Raw genomic sequence first — 24,161 nt, forward strand, 5'->3', positions numbered from 1 at the left:
TTAATATTCCGTACAAGGAAGTCATGTGGTGTATACATCAGATTTTTTTAATTCTAATGATTTTTCACTTACGACTAGATCAAAACTATCTAATGGTTTTTTATTTACTATTCACTAAATTTAATGCTATTTTATTTATTTCAACATCCTCATCCTAATATCCCATGCTATCTTCTAATCCAAAGCTGTATTAATTTCTTGCCGCATATTGCACATATATCTGATACAATCCAGATAGTAGTGTACTGGCTACATCAGTTAACTGATCTCATGGTAAATGAATCAGTACAAGTACATTAATGTGCACTAAAAGCAGCACATATCAGCTGAATACTGAATCTATTCTGAAAAACTATAAATTGCCTCTTTAAATGTTCTTGGTAGTTTTTAAATTGGTTACTAACATCTGTTATTTACCAATGCAAAGCACATTATTGCTTATTTAAATGTCCAGAAAACTATGGATGTACCAATAACTATTCTATTGCTTTAAAAAAAAAAAAAAAAAAAAAAAACTTTTCTTCTTAACCAGTTTTTCCGTTTAAAAATTTCTTAACAATATGCCCTAAAAATGTCCTACATCTTAACAAAACTCTAGGACTCTTAATTTTATGTAGAGGGAAACCTCCTAAAATCACTATTAAGCTCATTTGACAGCAAAAGATAAGCAGTTTTGAACACAGTGCTGAGGTAAGGTAATCTAGCAACCTCATCAAAACATCACATATTTTCCCTTGATTGGTGAAGGCAAATGATACCAGGACTATCTGGCTAGGAAAGTGAATGTTTTTATGAAACACTTTTTAAGGAAAACTGGCTTTTATTTATATTGCACAGAGCATGTTTGCATATGAAAGTGGTGAATGGTTGTGTTAAATAAAGAAAAACTTATTCTCATGAGTGTCAAATGCTGCAGCTGATTTTGACAGCCAAAGAAGATTAAATACTGAATTTTATTTCATTCTGTATTGTTATTAGGCTCATTATGTATTGTAATTAGCATGTTTTAAAATAAAGCATATAGGTACAACATTACTTCCATTTTTCTTCGCCATTATAAAGAAAGTGAAAAATGTCATTATTACTATTAAGAAATATTAATAATCATCAAAAATTATTAATTATTATAATTATAAATTATCATAACCAAAGAGTTTAGCAGCACCTAAAGCTTTTAAAAGTTGTTAGCTGACTTGTTTTTAACATTTGAAGCTTTGAAATATATATTCTTCCACAGTAAACAATTTCAGATGCTTTTAAAATTCTTTGGTTCTAATCATATACATTGCCTCCATTTATCTGCTGCCTGATGATTTCCTAAATTCTAAAATTTAGCTATCCTAAATTCTACTCTCCAATGCCAGTACTATATTTTGTTGCTCAGTGCTTCATTAAATTCTAAATCTTTTGCCCTAAATAATGCCATGTGGTGCAGCCACAACAGATGTACAGATTCTGGCATTTGTCCTGCATACTATGAATGCTAGTTTAACTATAGTGTGGTCATAAAACAAATCTGTCAGAACTGAACTGAAAGTGTCAGAACTGGAAGATGACATAACGCATGAAATTATATAAATTCCTTGTTCATTCGTTATTGTTGTTAAGGGTCTCCCGCATGCAGAGCATTATTGTCTGCGAAGGTGGGCATGGTGAAAACTTGTAATTCCAATAAAAATTCCTCCCTCCATCTCTTATCTTCTCTTTTAACTCTTTCGCATCGAGAGACGACCAAATCTGTTTTCAGCAAACATCGAAAACGCCCGTGTTTACGAATTTGTCTTGGAATAGTTTTCCTTTCCCCCTGCATGGTAGATAGCTACAGCTTTAACAATCACCTACTTAAGTGAAATGACTGTTTCTCTCTTGGGGGTTTTTCAGCGGTTTCATCCATTGTGTGCAGTTTCACCTTAGAGCCGGATTGCACCTGCGAACGTTAATAGCTTTCCGTATGTCTCCTTTAGTTGCTTCAAAAGAATGATTGACATATCTCTTAACAACTCGCGAAACCAATGAGCCATACACTAACGTGGAGGGGGAAAGCACTAGGTAGAAAATAAACGAGGCGTTGGGGTGGTTTGCCGTTGCCTGAATGAACGGGCGTTACGGGCGACTTTGATGCGAAAGAGTTAATAGTTCTATACAGTGCTCCTCTTTGCAAAAGTTTTAGCTGGCAATTTTCCTCAGTCGTGTATCATTCCAACTCCATTCATGGTTTCTCAATGTGCTGATCAATTTGCGCATGAAAAAAAATTTCGGCCATTCCAAAATTTCGAAATTTTTTCACTGCCACCATAATCGCGAGAGCTCTATTGTTTTAAACCATCAAAATCCCGAACGCATACTTTTCAACAACAATATCTGAAATTTCATTTCGATTAAGTGAGCGAATAGGCCGCTAGGGATTCCTTTATCCGGCAAGTGTTTTTTTATGACCAGCCTGTCTACAAACAATGTATTCTGATTTCATCTACTTATAGCCTTACGTAAACATCATAAAAAGACCTGTGTACATATGCAAAATATTAAGATTTTTAACACAAAATGCCAATATAAATTATTACTGTTTATATAAAAGTAGTCAACATTATATGAATTCATTTACTAATAACACAAAATAACATTAAAATTCAACACAAATATAATTTGTATTAATCTGCAAAGAGAATCATAGGAAATATGAAATATACATTCATAAATAAAATAGAATTCATAAATTTTTATAACAGTCTAATACAAATTCATAAATGACTTAAAATAATTCACAGTAATTTTTAATTTAAGAATTCGAAAAATACTGTATGACAAGGAAATACACAATACATGCAGAAGCAAAGGCAGAGAATGCTAAACAAAGACTAAGCAATTTAGGAAAACTTGCATGCTAAATATTCAGTAACACCTTGTTAATAACAGTTCATGCACGTATTATTTATTAATATTTCAGCTCAGATAATGCAAAATGCGAACGCACATATTTAACTATGTTTTCTAAGAAATGATATACAGTCAAAAGTCGTTAATTCGGACACCCATAATCCGGAATGATCTATAACCCGGACTTCAAAGCTAAAAACCTTCTGCGCATGCGCCACGTTGGCACATACGCACAGGCGTTTTACGCGTGCGCGTAAGACCTTGACTATAGCGCATATGCGTGTGCGCAAGTGCAGAATACGTTTTCGCCTGCGCGTTTAATGTATAACGGACGGTGTAAGCTAAAATTATCTAATTATCTATTTCACTTAATGTTAATGATTGCGTTGTTCCTTAATCTTCGAATTGGATCCCGCTTATTATTTTTTGCAGACTGTAAGAGCAATTTTATAAAAGTAAACTTGAACTTTCGATTATGTCAAATAGAATTTCCGATGCTGGAACTTTCAAAGGATCTACAAAATGAAAGTATGTTTCGATGTCCAACAAACAAAAAGTGGAATTGCTGCAAAAAATGGATAAAGACATGAAGAATGTGACAGAGAGGTTAGTGAAAACGAAAAAATTTCGATTGACAAGTTAGTCGGTATTCTCGGCACAGCAATTAACGAGACTTGAACAGCGGAACTTTGTAACTGAACAAGAAATTACGTCTGTTTATAGAATTAAAGAGAAAGTATTATCACATAAAATGAAGCAACATAAACAACTTACATTGAAAGAAATGTTTAATAATATAAACAAATAAATATTAAGCTTTTTTTTTTTTTTTTTTGTAAATTTTGATACCCTTTAGATCATAATTGTTCTTTATTTCATAAATTACGGTTTCATATTTTTAATTTTGGAATTTCTGCATGCCATCTTACGAGATTTAAACTGATGATCTATAATCCGGAAAAATCGATAATCCGGAATCGCCGAAGTCCCGACGAGTCCGGATTAACGACTTTTGACTGTATAGCATGACTATTGTAAAAAGCATAGAAAACACTGAAAAGGAAATATATTAGATATTAAATGAGAAATATTACTCATAGACCAGAAAGCATAGATAGTTCTTTCAGTTATAGAATGCAAACAAACTCATCATTACTAGTAGAACTTAAACGCATGGAGCAGAAAAAGTTGTGCGAGCGTTCTTTCCGTGCAAGAGAATAGTGCATGGAGCGATTAAAAAAGCGAGAACACCCCTTTGAATCATCTATTGAAGATGGAATATCCTTACGCTCAGCTTGATTCTTTGCCAGGTAACTGAGTGGCCTCTTTCCGCTGTAGTCTCTCAGGCTCGGATCCGCTTCTGAAACCCCAAAAAATTCATTAGCAGTAATTCAAATCAGAGATTTCTCATTTCCAAAAAGTACTAATTTTGTATTCCAAATTGTAAACTGTAATTCCAAAAAGTACGCTAGATGAAGATTACTACCAAAAGGCAAAAACGTCGACCTACAAAACATCGTGGGAGAAAACATCGCAAAGAGAAAACGTCGCAGTCCTAAAACATCGCGGTACAAAACATCGACGTCGAAAATAAAGCGGTTCAAAAACTTCGCAGTTTAAAAACATCGTGGTAAAAAATAAGGTATCTACAAATTATCGCATGACAATAATATCGTAGACATGCTTTTTTCAAGTTTTAATAACTGTAAATGGATATTTCCATAATGATTTGTGAGCGCAAGATGTAAAGAAGGATAATTTTTACTTTCACATTTTTATAATAACTAAAAAAAAAAAAAAATCTGAAATGTTTCAGATTTTAAATTACGTCCAAAGGGGCGTTTTTTAACATTTTGTGTGTTACCTTTCTTTATTAAATATCATGTTCCTCGCACTTAAACCATAAGATCCAGTGCAACAGCAATATCGCAAAATAGTTTTAAAACGAGCATATCTTTAGAATTTCCGATACAGAGACTCACGCGCTGGAGATAAAAATGTTTTTTCTGCACAACGTTGCCATTGCTCGCTTTGAAATCCTTGAGTTTGTTAATCAAAAATTCGTCAAAGTTTTAAAAAATAGGAAATCGATCATAAAACAAATTTCAAATTTCAAATTGGGTCTTCCACATGCTCATATTCGTTGGAGGATTACGTTATTCAAAATTCGATGACTCTATGTACCGTTGTTTTATCACAATACGAGAAATATACATACATTTATGCAGATTTTTCATTATTTAATTTCTTCAAATATAATGCAGGACTCTAACATTTTATGGCAACAGTTTGAAAAGTGAACCGACATTTATCCGTCCGACGAAAAATGCCAAAACGAAACTAATAGTCCTTCGGGATTCAAATCCCTTTGGACTAATAAATTTTTGCTGAAAAAGTAAGAAGGCATAGAAAATTAAATGGAACTTACAGATTATACTTTTCCTGAAAAATTACCAGTAAAAACTTTATAAAAAATGATTTATTAACGGCTTTTGTTAGTTAACTATGTCGGTTTAAAATTGTATTAAGTGCTATAAGTTGCATTAATTTTCTATGCTTAAGTTTCCTTCTTATTTTCTCAGCAAAAATTTATTAGCTATAATAAAAAATATGAAAGTAAAAATTATCCTTCTTTCCATCTTGCGCTCACAAATCATTATGGGAATATCCATTTATACTATTAAAGCATGCCTGAAAAAAGCATGTCTGCGATGTTATCGTCATGTGATGATTTGTAGATACTTTATTTTTTAACCACGATATTTTCGACGGCGATGTTTTTAAAATGCGAAGTTTTTTTAACCGCTTTATTTTCGACGACGATGTTTTGTACCACGATGTTTTAGAACTGCGATGTTTTCTCTTTGCGATGTTTTCTCCCACGATGTTTTGTAGCACGACGTTTTCGCCTTGCGTTTTTTTCTCCGCGACGTTTTCGTCCGCAATGTTTTCGGCTGTAACCCATCCTAAACATAAATTTTCCTTAAAAATTCTAATTATTTCCTTGAAAAAAATTACTTTCATTTCAGAAATCTTTTAGAAATGATAGCTTCGTATTTTTCAGCAGATTAAGTGGTGGGTTAATTAATTAGGACAAGGCATGTGAAAATTATTTACCAAAGAAGAGGAAGAAGAGACTGGCTCATACTCCTGTTACACATGAGGAAATCACGAGCATGCCTTACTTAAAGCCCGTTCGGGTACGCTCCGAATACGGAACGATTTATTCAGCTTTCAGTAGTTTTATAGAAGGCCCTTTTTAAAAACATTATGGGCTTCCCGGGCTTTTGTTGTCTTTGAGACCTTTAATACACCTAATCTCTCAAGAAAAACAATCAACTTGACAAAATACGGATCTCTCTACTCATATACGTGTTGTTGTGACTTACTTAACTTGTCTGACAATAAATCAGAGCCTGTCGTTTGCAAGAAGCGAATGAAATAAAGAAATTCTTAATACACTCTAATCTCTGAAATGAAAGCAATAGACCTTTAGCATTATAAAAGCATTGAAACTTCCAAACGATATCCATGATCCACTTAAATAAAGCATTCATTCAAGACCTGGAGACATCGAAACGTTATACAAATACTAATGAAGAGACAGAAAAAAGAATCTGCAAAAAATCCATGAAATGTAGAAAACGTATTTACAAAGTCGCAGCCCGAAAGCACAACTGCACAAACAGAGAGCACTTAGCGATAATTCGGGCCTATGCAAAAGTAATTTTAGAGAACGAGCGGTCGTATCAGTAACGCAAGGGGGGCTATAATGGCAATATAACGTTAATGTGCATGTCTGGGGAGATTTTATATCCACATAAATTGCCCGTTTCCTTCAAGTTCACTTCAGAAAACAGCTGTTAAAGCTTAACTTCCTTAAAAGAATTTACGGTTTATTTATCGGGGTTCGTACTGTTGCCAACTGCAGACTTCCTGAACGGTTTTTTAAAAAAAAATTAACTGATGCTCTGGCGTCACTATTCAACGATTACTCACAATAAAAAAGAATTCCGTACCTAGAATATGACTTTCTTCTATATTGAATAATGAGGGTAAAACATAAAATGCAATGTAAATCTCAGAACAGATAGTCCAAGATTCTCACGGTAAGATTAAATACAGCAAAAATATATAAAAAATAAAAAAGGAAATTACGAAAATAAAAAAAAAATTCTGAAAGTTTTCAGATTTTAAATTACGTCTTAAGAGGCGTTTTTAACGTTTTGTGTGTTACCTTTATTTACTAAATATCATGTTCTACGTACTCAAACTATAAAATTCAGTTCAACAGCAATGTCGCACATTAATTTTAAAATGAGCACATTAATTTTAAAATGAACTTTAGAATTTCCGATACACAGTCTCGTGCGCTGAAGATATATTTTTTTTACAGTGTTGGCATTGCTCGCTTTGAAATCGTTTAGTTTTTTTTTTTTTTTTTTTTTTTTTTTTTTTTAAATCAAAAATTCGTTGAAGTGTTACAAAATCTGAAATCGATAATACAACACATTTCAAATTCAAATTATGGCTTTCACATGCCTATTTTCTATGGAAGATTACGTTATTCAAATTTTGACGGCTCTAGGTACCGCTGTTTTACCCCAATGCGAGAAACATAATACATTTATGCAAGATTCATTATTTAATTTCTTTAAATATAATACAGGGTGATAATAATTGGTGGCCAACAATTTGAAAAGTGATTCACCATAGCTTTCAACGCAAAATACCAAAACGGAATTAACAGTCCTTCAGGGCAAATTGCCCTTTTGGACTTAAAAAAAAAAAAAAAAAAAAAAAAAAAAACTTAAAATTAAATAATTACTTAGTATAGTTACCAATTTACTTAATTTATGACCACTAACAAAAACGTTAAGATACAAATGATAAGTTGATTTTTTTCCGGGAGTAAAGTGGATTTTTTTAAAATAATTCATTTATATGTTACGGTGAAACACCGAAATCTGGAGAATGTCGACTTTCACCGGTGAATGTCAACATTCACACAGTCTCTTGGTGTATATCCGAAATATTTTCCAAATACTCTTATTTCTGACTTACGCCGGTCAATGTCGACATTCACCATGTACTAATGGTGAATGTTGAACATATAACAATATTATATTTTCTTCTCCGTAATTCAGTCGCGATTAAACGCACTTGAGACTTGAAATTCGAACTTAAGAACATGAGAACCTAAAACACACAATACATTCAAAATGAGAAAGAAAAATAATAGAAGTTAAAAACTTACTTAATTATACAGTACGTTCTAAATGAGAAAATAAAATAACAGTAATAAAAAACTTACTGATTCAAATCTTATTTATTGCAACAACTTAAACTACACTCGTGTCCATAAATTAAGGATAATGCAAAATCAGGTAAAGAAAGTGTTAGAAGCAAAACAAATTTGACTTATTTGTAAAGCTTATTTATTAAACAAAAGGTTAAGAGCAAAAAAAAGAAGCTATATGTTTGATACTATTAAAAAAATTAGCGATTTTTTCTCCCTGGAGAAAATTACAAAAAAAAAAAAAAAAAAAAAAAAATATTTACAAAAAAGCAATATTACATGGTTAGCATGATTGTTAATACATTGTATGTCTCCCAGACGATGCAATATAGTCCGTACAACACCTAGGCATGCTGAGTATCAAATTATCGATCTGATCTTGGGGAATATTACACCACTCAAAAAGCAATGCTCTCCGAAGTTCCGGTAGACATGTAGGAGAAGGTTGACGGAATGCAACTCGTCGGCCAAGCATGTCCCACACGTGCTCTACTGGATTCAAGTCCGGTGAGAATGCTGGCCAGACCATACGGGTGATATCCTCCGATTGAAGGTATTCGCTTACGATGTTTGCACGGTGAGGACGGGCGTTGTCATCCATAAACACAAATTGTGCGCCCATGGCGCCCCGAAACAAACGTACATGTTGTTCCAGAATGACGTCCCGATAGATTTGGCTTGTCATGGTTCCAATTTGAACATGCAGGTCAGTTCTGGAACCCAGAATAGTTCCACTCCAAATGAGCACTCCTGCACCACCGTAACGGTTTCGTTCAAGGATGTTTTCTTGGTGGCAACGGGTACCTGGAGCTCTCCATATGAAAGTCCGGCGAGAATCAGACTGAAAGCTAAACCTGGACTCGTCGGAAAACATCACACAAGCCCACACTGTTGCGGTGTCCACAATGCGTGCTCTCTACTCCAGGCTAACCGCAGGCGACAATGAGTTGCAGTAAGTGGAACGCATCTGGCATGACAGGTCTACGAGCATATAGACCAATCTGCCGTACACCGTCTGCCTTGAAATTTTCGTACCAGTGGCTGAAGAGAGCTGACGAGACAGGTCTGAGGCTGTGCTCCGCCTGTTTCCTTTGGCAGTAACTGCCAAATACCGGTCCTCAGTCGGCGTTGTAACTGTGGGGCGACCTGTGCTGTAACGTCTACTCATATTACTATGATCTTGGAATCATTGCCAAAGCCTTGAGATGACACTCTGGGCAGTTCCAAGTTCGTCTGATACTTCCAGTTGCGTACGCCCACATTCCAGACGGCCGATAATTCTACCACGTAAAAAATCATCCAAATACGTCCTTTGTGTGATAACTATTCGGTTATTGCACTGAAATGCTTATAAAGCGCCTGAGAAGAACAATTTTACATCTTTGCCTGTATTCCTTATATATCACTCTCTTACACTCTCGTCATTGTGACGTACCATCGGTGTCATCTGGTTACTTCCTGAAATTTGCATATGATTCTTGAAGATGTGTGTAGTGATTTTACAGGTGATATATTTATTTTAGAGTTCGATTTCCGCGTGACTCCGAATTATCCTTAATTTATGGACATGAGTGTATTATGGCACTTTATGGCCTCTCTTTTCGATTTTCACCAGAGCATATCTGTGATTGTCGACATACACCGGTGAGGGTCCGAATATACAAGAATGTAGTGAAATATTCGGTCTTTCACCGACGTATTTGGTGAATGTTGATATTCTCCGGTGAAAGTCGACATTCTCCAATTTCGGTCCTCCACGGTAACATATACGAGTATATCACAAACTAAAAAACTATTGATATAATTAATTTTTTTTAAATATTAACTGTTTTCCCGATATAAATCTCGTTAACCCAAGTAGCACATGTCGTACCAAAGACGTTGCAAACTGGTCCGAGAGGTTGCAAAGTGGTCGTAGTAACGTCTTTGCTACGCCATGAGCTACTTGGGAAAATGGCATCTCAATTACAATTTATTTCCAAATTTCCAATTATTCCGAAACAATTAAATTTTCCTAAACTAGTAATTTAAATAGAATTTGTAATATATTTTCTCCCTGTTCATGGTGTGACTGAAAGCATGTCCGGTTGACAAGCGGGAGGGCGAACTCCAGACAGGCTATTGCACATTTTTCAAGCTTCTTGCATTGACTAACCTAATGATTAAAAATTATTTAAAAAAATAAATATATTTGCTAGATGTCTTTTAGCGTTTCGTTACACGCATTTAATAATAAAATTTCCTTTAACTCACCATATAATGATATTACTCGTTTTTGTCCAACAAAGGGTGTGGAGATTTCTTTAATAAGAAATATTTAATTGGTTTCATTTCGGAATATCACTCAGAAAACGTGAAGTAGAATAATAAACCGCTTCTGACAAAAATCACAGAAATAAGCTTAAAATAGGAGTAATCAAAACAGATGTTATTAGGAAAACTATCCTATTCAAGTAGACTTAAATATCAAAATTTCAATATACAGTAAGACCCCGCTTAACGCGGGGGATACGTTCCATCAAAGTAGAGCGTAATGCGAAACAGCGCTAAGCGAGGCTATCTTAACATGTAAATAATGGAGTTAGAGGAAGATGGATAGAAAATTGGTTAGGTATTAAATTTAATAATGTTTTTTTAATAAAAATAAAACCAAACATTTATTTCTTACAAAAATAAAAACAATATAAACGAATATATTTATAAAAACAAATAAAATTCTAAGCCAGTCAGATCATTCAGTCTATTCTGGGTTTCCAATTTTCTGCCTTTTTGTCAAGAAGGCATTATGATAGATTGGCTTAATGGCATACTGCGTTCAATTTCGTCGTCAATCCATACAGACAATCGTTTTTCCATTTCCTCTATAATGTTATTTCTAGAACGGGTAATTTTAGCTACAGAGCTCGACGTAGTTGCAGTTGCCGATGACAGTATTTTTTCTTTATTCTTAAGAATTGTCCTTATTGTTGAAGTTGCTAAATTCAATGCAGCACTAATTTGAGATTGACTCTCACCAGAATCTAATCTTTAATCACTTGCTTTTTAGTTTCCAGTGAAATGCTTTTTCTGGTTGCTTTCTTTTCTTGTTTTTTATTATCACCCATGATAAAAATTAAAGATCATAATATTTGTCACTGTATTAATCGTTATAGTATTATGTAAATTTATGCTTACAATAATGTCAACAAATGTTTCAAATGATAAAAATGCTTCCGTACAGCACCTCACCGCACCAAACAAGAAACACAACTACACTGTTTCGGATATGTTATTTGGAAACCTACCGCTGCGCACAATTTCGAGGAATCCCCGTAGTTCATGCTGCGAGCAATTTCGGGGAATCCCGAGGTTGAAATAAAAGAGCGCTAAACCGAAACAGCGCTAAACCGAAACAGCGCTAAACCGAAACAGCGCTAAACGAAACAGCGTTAAGTGGGGTCTTACTGTACTTCCAGAGACATCTAAACGCAGTAGCAATTTTCTGCAAGCTTATCTAAACACATACAGACGATTTTCATTGTATTTACAGAAATATTTTACCTAAAATTTTTGTGTTTTAAATGCTCTATTTGATAACTCTCATTTTTCACTATCTTTCTACACCATAATTTCCAAGACAACAAAAAATAAAGCCTTTTATAGTATCGGAAGAGCTATTTTATTCCATTCCTTTTGAACAGATTTCCAAACTCCAATGAGAATTGTAGGCTAACGTTTGGGCAATCCTCTTTTTAAAAGTCCAAAAGCGCAAAACGCCATGGGTGATACAACAGGAGACTAATAACTATTACAACAGGTGTAGTGGTCTGCACGCTGGCCGCGTATTCCAGAGGTCCTGTGGTTTTATTCCCGGCGAAGGCGTTGCTCATTTTTCACTTTTCCTGACATAATATCTCTACAATCTATATTAAAAATTACGAAGTAAATCTTAAACACTTATTTTCCCGAATAGATTCCAGAATTGGCTTAAGCATGATTTAATTCGCAATAATAAACGAAGACGTTACTTTTCTGTTGCGAAGATTAGTTTCCCTAGATTGGCAACAAATCCATTATTTTGCTGAGTTTCAAATGTAAACAAACATGACTGCCATGGTATAACTACTTAGGCTTAGCCGCACTTAAACAACTTTTAAATTGTTGATAATTCTACAAATACTGCAAGCAGATTTACTAAAGGCATAAAAACCTTAACCGGAAGATAAGAACAACATAATTCAATCATTTTTAAAGCAAAAAAAGCACAACTTATGACATGACAGTAGGGAAAATTCCGCTTCGTGATTTAAAAGCGCATTTTAAAAATAATATAGTATTACAGAAATACATTATTGCTTCGCCTCTTTTTTCCTAATTCCGAATGACTAAAATATTTCACTTCACGACAATTTACAAAACGAAGAGCGTAAGAAAACCTACGATTACATTAATTTGCAACTTCCAAAAACAGCAGAAACGCTGTAAAAACGAAGTAAAACGCCTGATGTCAAGAGAATCAGTAACAGATTACCAAAGCAGTAAAAATATCCAGACCCATGTCCTGTGTACGCCAGAGAATTGAAAGTTGACTTTTTCGCTTCAGAAAGGGGAAAAAAGGAAAGGAAGTATATTATAAATCGCTGGGGTTATGTATTTTAAGTGCATGGGGGAACCGCGCCGCCATCGGACTCCGGGATTAGGGAATTTTATGGAATCCCCCTCGTAAAAACGGCAAGCTGCGTCGACACTTATTTTATGGAGACCCGTGAGAGGAAGAAATAAGCGATAAGCTGCGATTACCCTCTTTTCACCCTACTTCAGCCAGTCTTCGGACATATTGGAAAAGGGACATTTTAATTTTATGGTCGCAACATTGAAAAAAGAGGTACTGTAGGCAATTGTAGCTGAAGGCGTCCAGACCTTCCACAGCAGATCGCCAATAAAATTCATTTTGTCATATTTTTACTGTTCCATATTCTTACTTGTTTAGTTTATGAAAGCGAATTTAGTAGAAGTCGCAACGAATGCAAAGGAAAAAAGAGTTGAAGTTTGAAATAAAGTGAACAGTATTATCAGTCGTGGAGATTTTCGGCACTTTCGGCAAGTTATTCATTCGTAGCAAAACATAATCCGCAATTTCATTCCGTTCTTATCCTATCATTTAATTCATAATGATTTAATTCATAATGCTGCTGAAAAAGAACAAACTATAGCTCTATAACAACTAAGAAATATTCTTCCTTCCACGAATTTTCTTTAAATCATCAGGCCATGTATACGCAAATTACTACTTTTACGTTCTTGCACGAAGTGAAGGAAGTACTGTAATCACGAAAAATTTCCGGTATCATATTCCACCGAAAATATCCTTTCGGAAGATTTTTTATGCGTGATGTCTGTACATAGAAAAAGAATAAAGGACTCTCTTTTTTTCCAAAACGGATTGCAAAAAGGAACTAAATTTTTTTGTGACGTCTGTACGTACGTATGGTTGTATATATACATGCATGTATGTATCCCGCAGAACTCATGGTTAACCGAAGAACACTGAAATTTTGTTATATGGAGCTGCAATAAGATTTAGCTGCACATCTTCCTTTTTCATAGCAATCGGTAATACTAAAAGTATATACTATATATATAAACTAAACTCATGACCGCAACAGCCCTAGCGGCACCGTCCTTCAGTGTCCCGAAATCTGCTTTCGTGCCCTGGGCAAGTGGTTCAGCTTGTCGCAGAACCCCCGGTGTTTAATCCCCAAGCGAACTTGGTACTCATTTTATTAACCCACTCAAAAAATGAAAGGACTCTTTCTGCTTCTCTGGCTGGCTAGATTGTAGTCGCTCCTTTTCTTCTTACCGCAACTTTATAAAAAAAATGTAAAATTCATCCAAGAATGGGCACAACTTTATCAGTGACACATAAAAAAATGTCTGTCAGTGGAAATAATGGCATATAAAATCGGCCATGACTTTTAACACATACAATCTCCGGTGCACCACAACTGTAAAGTCCTTACCACATATGCTTCCGCAACGCAAGAGTGGACGTCGAAAGGGACATTTCTCAGAACCCGCACATTTCGAGGAAACCCATGTAGCTTGGTTACCATTTTCACTCACTACAAAGACTTGAGCGCCAAAGAGTTATTATCGCTATCTTGTGATTGCGTGATCCTTCAGAAGCAGAATTTCCGTCTGATTGGTTGATGGACAGAGCTACAGACTGTACATTTTCGGCAAAGTTTCAAAATATCCAGTGTAGCCGGGACATGTTTTCCTTAGCTAGGCGAGACTTCGCTGCCAGCGAAGCTTTTTCTTTTAGGAATCCATTCTCCGGTTAATAAAAGGAAAGAACCTTTTGGTGCCCCCAGCATCACAAGATGAAATGTAACTCTCATTCCACTTAGATAAAAGCTTCTAAGTATAAAAGAACTTCCAATAACTCTTTGGAAAACTTTTAACGATGTCGATGGATGAATTTAAAGCATCTTTAGCTAAGAAATCATCACTTTTATACCCATAGCTTCCATGATGGCGAAGCACATAAGCAAAACGATTATCAATATTTCTAATACATGAATTTACAGTTAAGGAAGTTTCGATTACTAATAGTTCATCGCTACTGGCAACATTATTCAAGAGGTAGGCTTAAGGCTTTCCAAACAGTTCTTATGCCGAGTATTAAATGAATTTATCTCTGATATCTTACTTTCTTTCGGGTACAGCTAAATCATTCATGCTCAAACAACTGATTCAGCATTGCATACGAAGTTTATTGCTTAAGTAACTTTACATAAGGTAGTTTGCAGAAACATAGGCTTTCGGGAATAAAAAAACGCAAAATATTAATAACGCCTTCGCCGAAATTCGAGCAACTGATCTTCCAAATGAAGGCCGTATATGCTAACCGCTTGAAAGATAAATAGTTCGCACGAGAAAATATGAAAATGTATTACATCCTTCCCGCTTAAAAAGCGACTATGAAGAGACACAAGACTCGCCGATTAAATTCAAGTAATAATGAATTATAAAGAAGCATATTTTAGGTCGGCGATATTAGCTTTTCAATGCAGGAAAGGTGAAAAATCAAATGTGTTCTCTCCAGGATTCAAACCACAGACTTTTCCAACTGATAGCCGGAACGTGCTTACCTACAACATAAGAGCGCGAATGAGAAAATATGGTAATTCTTTAAAAGCTTTCAGTCAGTTCTCTCCTAATTTTACCCTTCTTCTCATTCACCTCGCTCAATAAAATAGGAAATTTTGTCAAACGGTTAAAAAAATAAAAATAAATAATAAAAAAAAAAAAAAAATCTGAAATGTTTCAGATTTTAAATTACGTCCAAAGGGGCGTTTTTTAACATTTTGTGTGTTACCTTTCTTTATTAAATATCATGTTCCTCGCACTTAAACCATAAGATCCAGTGCAACAGCAATATCGCAAAATACTCGTAGTTTTAAAACGAGCATATCTTTAGAATTTCCGATACAGAGACTCACGCGCTGGAGATAAAAATGTTTTTTTCTGCACAACGTTGCCATTGCTCGCTTTGAAATCCTTGAGTTTGTTAATCAAAAATTCGTTTTAAAAGTTTTAAAAAATAGGAAATCGATCATAAAACAAATTTCAAATTTCAAATTTGGTCTTCCACATGCTCATATTCGTTGGAGGATTACGTTATTCAAAATTCGATGACTCTATGTACCGTTGTTTTATCACAATACGAGAAATATACATACATTTATGCAGATTTTTCATTATTTAATTTCTTCAAATATAATGCAGGACTCAACATTTTGTGGCAACAGTTTGAAAAGTGAACCGACATTTATGAGTCCGACGCAAAATGCCAAAACGAAACTAATAGTCCTTCGGGATTCAAATCCCTTTGGACTAATAAATAAAATAAAAAAATCTGAAAGGTTTAAGATTTTATATTACGTCCAAAGGGGCGTTTTTTTAACATTCTGTGTGTTACCTTTATTTATTAAATATCACGTTTTCCGCACTTAAAATTCAATTCAACAGCAATATCGCAAAATAATTTTAGAATGAGCATATCTTTAATATTTCCGATACAGAGTCTCGCGTGCTGGAGATAAAAAAATTTTCTTTCTCCCCCTTCCAATACAATGTTGCCATTGTTTGCTTTGATATTGTTGAGTATTGTTGAGTGAGTTGCTTTGATATTGTTAAGTTTCATAATTTGTTAAAGTGTTACAAAATATGAAATCAGCAATAAAACAAATTTCAAATTCGGCCTTCCAGATCCCATATCCGGTGGAAGATCACGTCATTCAAAATTGGATGGCTCTAGATACCGTTATTTTATCACAATGCGAGAAACATACATACATTTATGCAGATTCATAATTATTTTTTTTTTAAATATAACACAGGGCTCTAATATTTGGTGGCAACAATTTGAAAAATGAACCGACATTTATAGTGAACCAACGCAAACTGTCAAAACGAAATTAATAGCCCTTCTGGGCTAACGCGCTTTGGACTAATAATACTAATACAAATGACTTTCTAGCTGCAGAGAGCCCCATCAGATTTCTAAATTTAAAATTTCAGTTTGAAGCAGCGACAATTACGAAATCTTGACGGTAAGGTATCTCTTTCTTTCCAAACAATTCTTCTTTGAATGAGGACTGATATTAGATGTCTTTGGTATTCATGAAAGGCTGAGATGTTATTAATAATATAATCAGTAAAGATTTGTTTTTAATGCTTAATGTATATGCATTAAAAACAAATCTTTACTGATTTCATCAACATAAAGAACAATAGGATATGGATGACGCAAAGCCTGAGCAGCATGTTTTCGCATCACGAATTTGTGTGATACTCTCAAATCCTTCTGTAAAATGTTACTAACATAACACTGTCTGAGACATTTGTTACGTAGACGTATTAATACGTGAATTTTAAAAGCAGCATAACAGCATATGTTGAGAATTTCGATACAGCTGGCATACAATTTTACAGACTTTTCTTAGTTTATCATAACAATGATCAATTTTCTTAGTGAGGTTTCTTACAAAACTTTCTTTCCTATTTTTGTTATTCACATTTTGTGTGTTAACTTTGTTTACGTCGCATAAAATTCAATTCAACGACCGACAAAATATTTAAAAACAGCATAGCTTTAGAATTTCCGATAGACAGTCTCGCACGATACCAATGTTTTATTTTGAAGTGTTGCCATTGCTCGCTTTGAAATCTCTGTGTTTATTAATCAAAAATTTATTAAAGTTTTACAAAATATGAAATAAATAAGAAAAATATTATATAAAATCTGTTCAGATTTTATACTACGCCCAAAGAGGCTTTTTTTCATTTACATAGACGTTTTAAGAGCATATGGGCTAATGCTACTTTGGGCTAAAAATGATTAAAAATAACATACCTTAAGAATTTCCAAAATCTCCTGCACAGAAGATAAAAATGTTTTATTCCGTATATTACTGCCACTGATCACTTTCAATTCGTTGAGTATTTTAATCAAAAATTAAAGTTTTACAAAATATGACACAGACAATAAAACAAATTCAAAATTCGGGCTGCAGGTACCCATATTCAGGTGGAGGACTATGTTATTCAAAATTTGATGGTTCTAGGTATCATTTCTTTTTGACAATGCGAGAAACATATATACATTCATGCAGATTCGTCATTATTTAATTTCTTTAAATATAATACAGGGCGATAATATTTGGAGGCAACAATTTAAAAAGCGATTCAAAACTTTTAGTGATTCGACGTAAAATGCTGTTTCAAAACGCTGTTTAATAGCCCAACACCCTTTTAGGTTAAAAATATATAAGACCATTTTATGAAAATGTTGAATATTTTTAACTAGATACATCATGAACTAAGTGCATTATTATTTAAATCAATCCGTTTCAAATGCAAGAAACGAATATTCTTAAGAACTGCATCTATTGCTTTCAAATAGTGCAGTCTACAACAGATAGATTCAATTTGAAAAATAAATATTTTTTATTTTGCCGACTAGTAACAGACTCGAATGAAAAGTGAAACGATGTATTTATACTGATTCGACGCAAAATCCCATTTCGAGACTAACAGAACTTAATTAATAAAATCACAAGAACATTATTTCAACCTTCACCTTTATTAAGTCCGTAATTTTTCTTAGAAAGCTTTATTTCTCTAAAGTAATAATAACAATAATAATAAATGATGGAAAAATTACTAAAAATACTTCATGCAAGTAATAAATTTTATTTAATTCATTTACACAAGATTTATAAAAGTAAATTGAAAAGCACGTAATGTGCGTAAAATATATCTAAATTAAAATATCTGAGTTCAAACTCCACGTCCCCCTCCCACCAAAATTATTCTTCAATGAAATTCGTAAAGTTAACTTACGATATGTGTTAATGAGAACTTCCATTATTTCTTCTCGTCCGAACATGGCAGCGAGATGCATAGCACTGTAACCCTGAAATAGGGAACAAAAATTAAGAATCCACTGTGAAAAAAGCATATTTATCGACATAGAAAAATGAAAGAGAAAATTATCTTAAACTGGTTTGCACTCGAAATCGAAGTATGCTGGTAATAACAAATGAAACTCAAAAACTGATAAATTATATAACGGTATTTTTTCATTCCTATTCATTTATTCTACTTTTTTCATCCCCATCCATTAATCAATAAGGAGGCTTAACAATGAGCCAGCTTAAAAGTTGTGCATAAGCATTTAATACTTTAATATTACAGTCAACTCAGTTTAACAATAAACTTCAGTCAACATCATACTGTATACAGTTACTCCCAAATAATCCGGGGCGAATTAACTTGGCTCAATCTAAAAGCAAAAGATAAATTTACTTACTGCGGAACGATAAAAAAATTACAATTTATAAACCAACAGCGTAAAACAAAACTGTCCATGGAGAAACACAGAGCAGAAAAATGCGTGGAATAACAGCAGGGACAGCAGATGATCTCACAGTATTTGAATGTTGTTTTTATTCACAGCAGTATGCAATTTAATTGTACTTAATAATAAGTATGCAGTTTAATTGTACTAATATAAAAAACCGGGTTAATAGTGTTAGCATTTTATTTATTTGTTAAGCATTTAGCTTATAAATATAAAAAACTACTTTTATTCAAGTTTTGGCATTTATCAACATTTTCTATATATTTCTTTTGTTTAATTAATAAAACGCATTAAAAATAACTAAATTTAAATAAATGCATATTTATTTTACATATATAAATGCATATTTACGTTTTCGAGTTTTGGAAAGGACGGGGCAGGGAATCATCGTCTAGCTATGGTGAAAGGGGTGCATAGGGCAAAACAAATTGAGAATCACTGATATAAACATTGTAAAGTCATTCGTAAACAGTTAAATTGCTCAATCTTAAAAATAACTCGAGTGTAACGCAATTAATCTACTATTTCGCATGGGTTCTTATATAAATATAAAAGTACAGTAAGCGAAAACGGTGTGTATACTGCGAGGGAAGGATGGTGTGGTGTATTTAATTATGGCAAAGCACACTAGGGCTATTTGATAAGGGGAGGGATGCCTTTGTGGAGGACTTTCTAAGGAAAACTGGCTCGTATACACGTTACACATGGGGAAAACCACGGAAACACTCATGTAGCCAGCCCGTTCGCGGGATTCAAACCTCGGACCGAACTACCAGTGTTCAGCGACTTTACCGCTCGGCCGCTGGTGGGACCGCGAGGGAAGGAAGAAATATCCATAGGAAAAGGAAGAAAGAGAGTGAATACTAATTTATTTAACATAACCAAATGAATGTATTTTCCAGATTAAACTGCTTGAAAATACAAGCAAGAAGTTAATAGAATTTTCCTTTTAATCGCAGTAATTTTTTTTTTTTTTTTTTTTTTTTTTTTTTTTTTTTTTCCCCGTCCTTTTTTAACTGCTCTCGGATTAACCGCCATTTCAAGTTATTTATAAATGAGTATTTTTTTAGTAATAGTTATCTATAAATGAGCATTTTTAGTAATACTTATCTATAAATGAGTATTTTTTAGTAAAAATTAACTATAAATGAGTATTTTTTAGTAATAATTATCTATAAGTGAGTATTTTTTAGTAATAATTATCTATAAATGAGCATTTTTTCAATAATAGTTATCTATAAATAAGCATTTTTAGTAATAAATATATAAATATAAATGAGTATTTTTTAGTAATAGTTCTCTATAAATGAAGTACTTTTATTAATAGTTTGTAGGAATTTATATTTATTTTAACTAACAAGTTTAATTTTAAAATTTCCTATAAGCCTTCATTCTTATAATTGTCAATGCCAGAATATTTAAATTTGGTAGCGCGCGTGAAGGAATGCAAATTCTAGTTTGTGAAGAAAGAGTTTAAAAACCGAAGTTAGAGAGAGTTAAACTACTGCCGTCACCTCCGTTGCGTCAGCTTGTACTCTCGGAGTTATTGCCGGTTTACATGACTTAACTACATTTACATGCCAACACTAGTTTCGACACGGTTTAAATAACAGGAATATCTGAGCCCTTGTAACTTGGTTCTAATACTTGTGCATATATCTTCGAATTTTTAGTTTAGTTCTGTGATTACAGTTACCGCCCAAGCGAGGCGTAGTGTGTTAGCGTCGAGCTGACGCATTGCAAATTTTAAAGAGTTAATAAAGGGTACTTTTAACCCTCCTCCTGTGCAGTTACTACTCTTACAGTTCTCACTTATAAGATACACAAATAGACCCTACAAGTTATTTAAAAGTCAGTATTATTTTAGAAAATATTTTCGCTTAGAAAATAGCACATGTTAAATGTATAATGCGGTTTATTTTTCTTCCCTGCTTTTTTAACTACCCTCAGATTAATTGTCATTTTAAGTTACCTATAAATAAGTGATTCTGTAGTAACAATTATCTATAAATGAGTATCTTTAGTAAGAAGTTGCATTTACTAAATAGTGAAGCTAATTTTATAATACTGTTTATTTTTCTTCCCTACTTTTTTTAACTGCCTTCATTTTAACCGTATTTTAAAGTTATTTATAGTATTTTGTTAGTAAATAGTTTCATTCACCTAGTCACTAACCAGAAAATAAATAAGACAGAGGGAACTTTCTATAAACGATTATTCAGCACAGCTGTATTTGCATTAGCAAAACTGTGCAGCCTACTGAATACACTAGAGATTTAAAATTTTGGACTCAACTGGCAGCGATATTTTTTTAATATCAATGAAATCAACAACAACTTTCACAGACCTGCTTTACAGCGAATTACTATATTCAAAATATTATACACTTGCTACAATTTACATATGATAAAAAATTATAATTTATAAATTGAAGTATGACAAGCGAGTCTAAAAAATTCGGCTGAATGCGAACTGTAACTACTGAACATACACTCTGTCACAAAAAAATATGTGTACCAGTCAGTAAGCTGGCCAGTTTATTCAAGTGATATCTTCTCTATCAATAAGCGAAAGATCAGGACCAGCAGTCCCCTTTATATGGAGATCTAAGACTTAGCCCACATAACCCGTGACCGCTCACAGAAACTCCGTCAAAGTATAAGGTATTTCTCCCGCCTTCTTAGCATGCGGTCGTGATGTAGTGGTCAGCACACTCGGCGCGTATTCGAGAGATCCGTGGTTCGAGTTCCGGCGAAGGCATTGCTCATTTTTCATCGCTTCTGCTTCCAAAAATAAAATTAAAATTAAAATTAAAAACCCTCTACAGTGGTACCCGAACTAAAAAGTGGCACCCGAACCACTGTAAATGTCTCTACAGTGGCACCCGAACACCGAACTGTGGTGGATTCTGATTCTCCACCACCAGGATTCGGCGATTGGGTCGCCTAATCCCCAGTCGCCCTTTAAAAGGAGATGCATATAAGGTATTTCTCCCGCCTTCTTAGCATGCCTTCGTGGTGTAGTAGTCAATACACTCAGCACGTATTCCAGAGGTTTGTGGTTCGAGTCTAGTTAGGGAATAGCTCATTTTTCATCTCTCCTGTAAAAAAAAAAAAAAAAAAAAAAAAAAAAAAAAAAAAAAAAACCTAATATCTCTACAAAAGATGGTAGCTCGATGCAGTAATTTCTTATGACTGCAACCACACCAACAAAAACCTTTCATGGAAATAGGATCTTCCAGGAAAAAGCGCGAACAAGTTGCGCGTTCTCAGCAGATCAAAACGCATCTAGAGTCACAGTTCAGGGCTATACCTGGATTCGTCTCTAAATAACATACGATTTCAAGCTTTTTGGCTCAATTTGAAGATAGCAACGATAAATATGCCCTTCTGGAAGATAATGTGGAGTGAGACATAAAATCGCAGGTTTTCTCGTCCAAAGTTCAACCTCGTCATGCAACAGTAAATAAAACTTTCTTCCTGGAATAGTAGAGACGGCTGATTTGAATTTCTGTGGCAGCTGAGTTTTTGTAGACGCTTCACAATTTCTTCGAACCGACAAAGACAGATAATGGTCTTAATGATGCCTTCCAGTCACAACTAATGAATATTGATGATTCTCAGAAATCACATTTAAACAACACTACACACTCGAGTTTCAACATCTGCCATAAATAATGAATACTGCGACTCTCAGCAATCGCATTTAAAAAACATTACACACCCGAATTCCAACATCACTCCATTGTTCAACACGTTTCCAGTCGCCTAATTTGCAATTTCAAGCACTAGCCTATGCGCAGAATTACAACTTTGAATTCAGTTTTACATAATTAATATAATTAATTTGACAGCAAAGGAAATTAATTGAAAACTTTAATCAGAAAGGAAGTTTTTTTTGGAGGGGGGCCAGATTATCCTTTAATTTTGATAAGCAGTGTATTACCATCAAAGACAGACAATTCATTATAACGGACTACAAAATAGAGTGACATACTTTAATGATAGCCATTATGCACTCGTATCACGTCTAAAATGTTACCTTAGCTCAAGAAAAATTTATGAGGCAGTGTTCAGCATAAAACTGAGGACTGGTATTTGAATGCATCTTTAAAACGGATAATATTACAAAGAACGGAAATAAAAACTACATATTAACGATATAATGGCATACAGAATTCAAATACAAAAATTCTAAGTTTACATTATATTCCAATCGAAAACGGAGGAAAGAGAATCTAAAACTCTTTTCTTTTCAAGCACAAAAAATGTTCCATTTGTCAAAGACTGACCTACGAGTCACTCAACCAACAGCAACTTTTGAAAAAGCTTTCGAAATCTCTCTTTTCAAGCATGATTTTGAACCATGAAAACGAAAAGATAAGAGCTCTTTTACAATTGCTGCTAGAAGATCAAGGAAGAATCGAAAACGGGGGAGAGGGAAGAGCTCATTTTATCAAAGTTCTTCGCAGCAAACAGATTTTTGAATGCATTTAAATAAAGAAGATGGGAATGTTCTGAACTTAAACTCGCATAAAGGGGAGGGGGGATGAATCTCTCTTAAATCTGCAGCAAGTATGTCTTCTGCTAGATATCAAAGGGGGTGGGCGATGCTGGAACGCAAAGCCAAAAACCGGAACCAAACCTGAAAATTCTCGAATATATATGTATATCCTTCCATGAAGTTTCGCAGTCTAGTCCGAGTTAGGAAAAGGAGTATTCTCTTCGGCATATGTAAAATAATAAAATTTCCTCCGTCTGTCAAGACACAGGAAGAGGGGTGGGGATAAGAGAAAGGAGTTGACGATTCGAGGGACAGATCCTTCGCGAGAAAATTTTCCATCGACACGTTCCAGTAGAAGGAATGAAGCCCTGGGAAGACTCTTTTGAAAGTCAAACGACGGGAATCGATCCCGGAGAAATAAATAGATGCGACCGAGGAACGAATCTGCATGTTCTCTGGAGGAGCCAGCTGTCGCGGGAGAGAGTGTTCTAAGTCGGGCCAACAATCGGCGTGTAAACTTGGCGAATGCCGACCGTTTAATAAATTTAAAGTAATATCTATCTATCCGATATA

General features: G+C 34.2%; 1 protein-coding gene across 1 annotated transcript in view; it reads right to left on the reverse strand.

Moving 5' to 3' along the window:
- Positions 1-24,161, reverse strand: part of sowah (ankyrin repeat domain family member sosondowah) — a 231,852-nt gene that overhangs the window by 55,161 nt on the left and 152,530 nt on the right. The window contains exons 8-9 of the mRNA XM_085818190.1: positions 18,566-18,638; positions 4,166-4,237 (exon numbers count right to left, since the gene is read on the reverse strand). Coding sequence (XP_085674316.1) covers positions 4,166-4,237; positions 18,566-18,638 — 145 coding nt within the window. The remainder of the gene's footprint in view (positions 1-4,165; positions 4,238-18,565; positions 18,639-24,161) is intronic.

Source organism: Stegodyphus dumicola, chromosome 6 (assembly GCF_044657685.1).
Source record: "Stegodyphus dumicola isolate Sdum_Otavi_A_Nest chromosome 6, ASM4465768v1".
NCBI lineage: Eukaryota > Metazoa > Arthropoda > Arachnida > Araneae > Eresidae > Stegodyphus > Stegodyphus dumicola.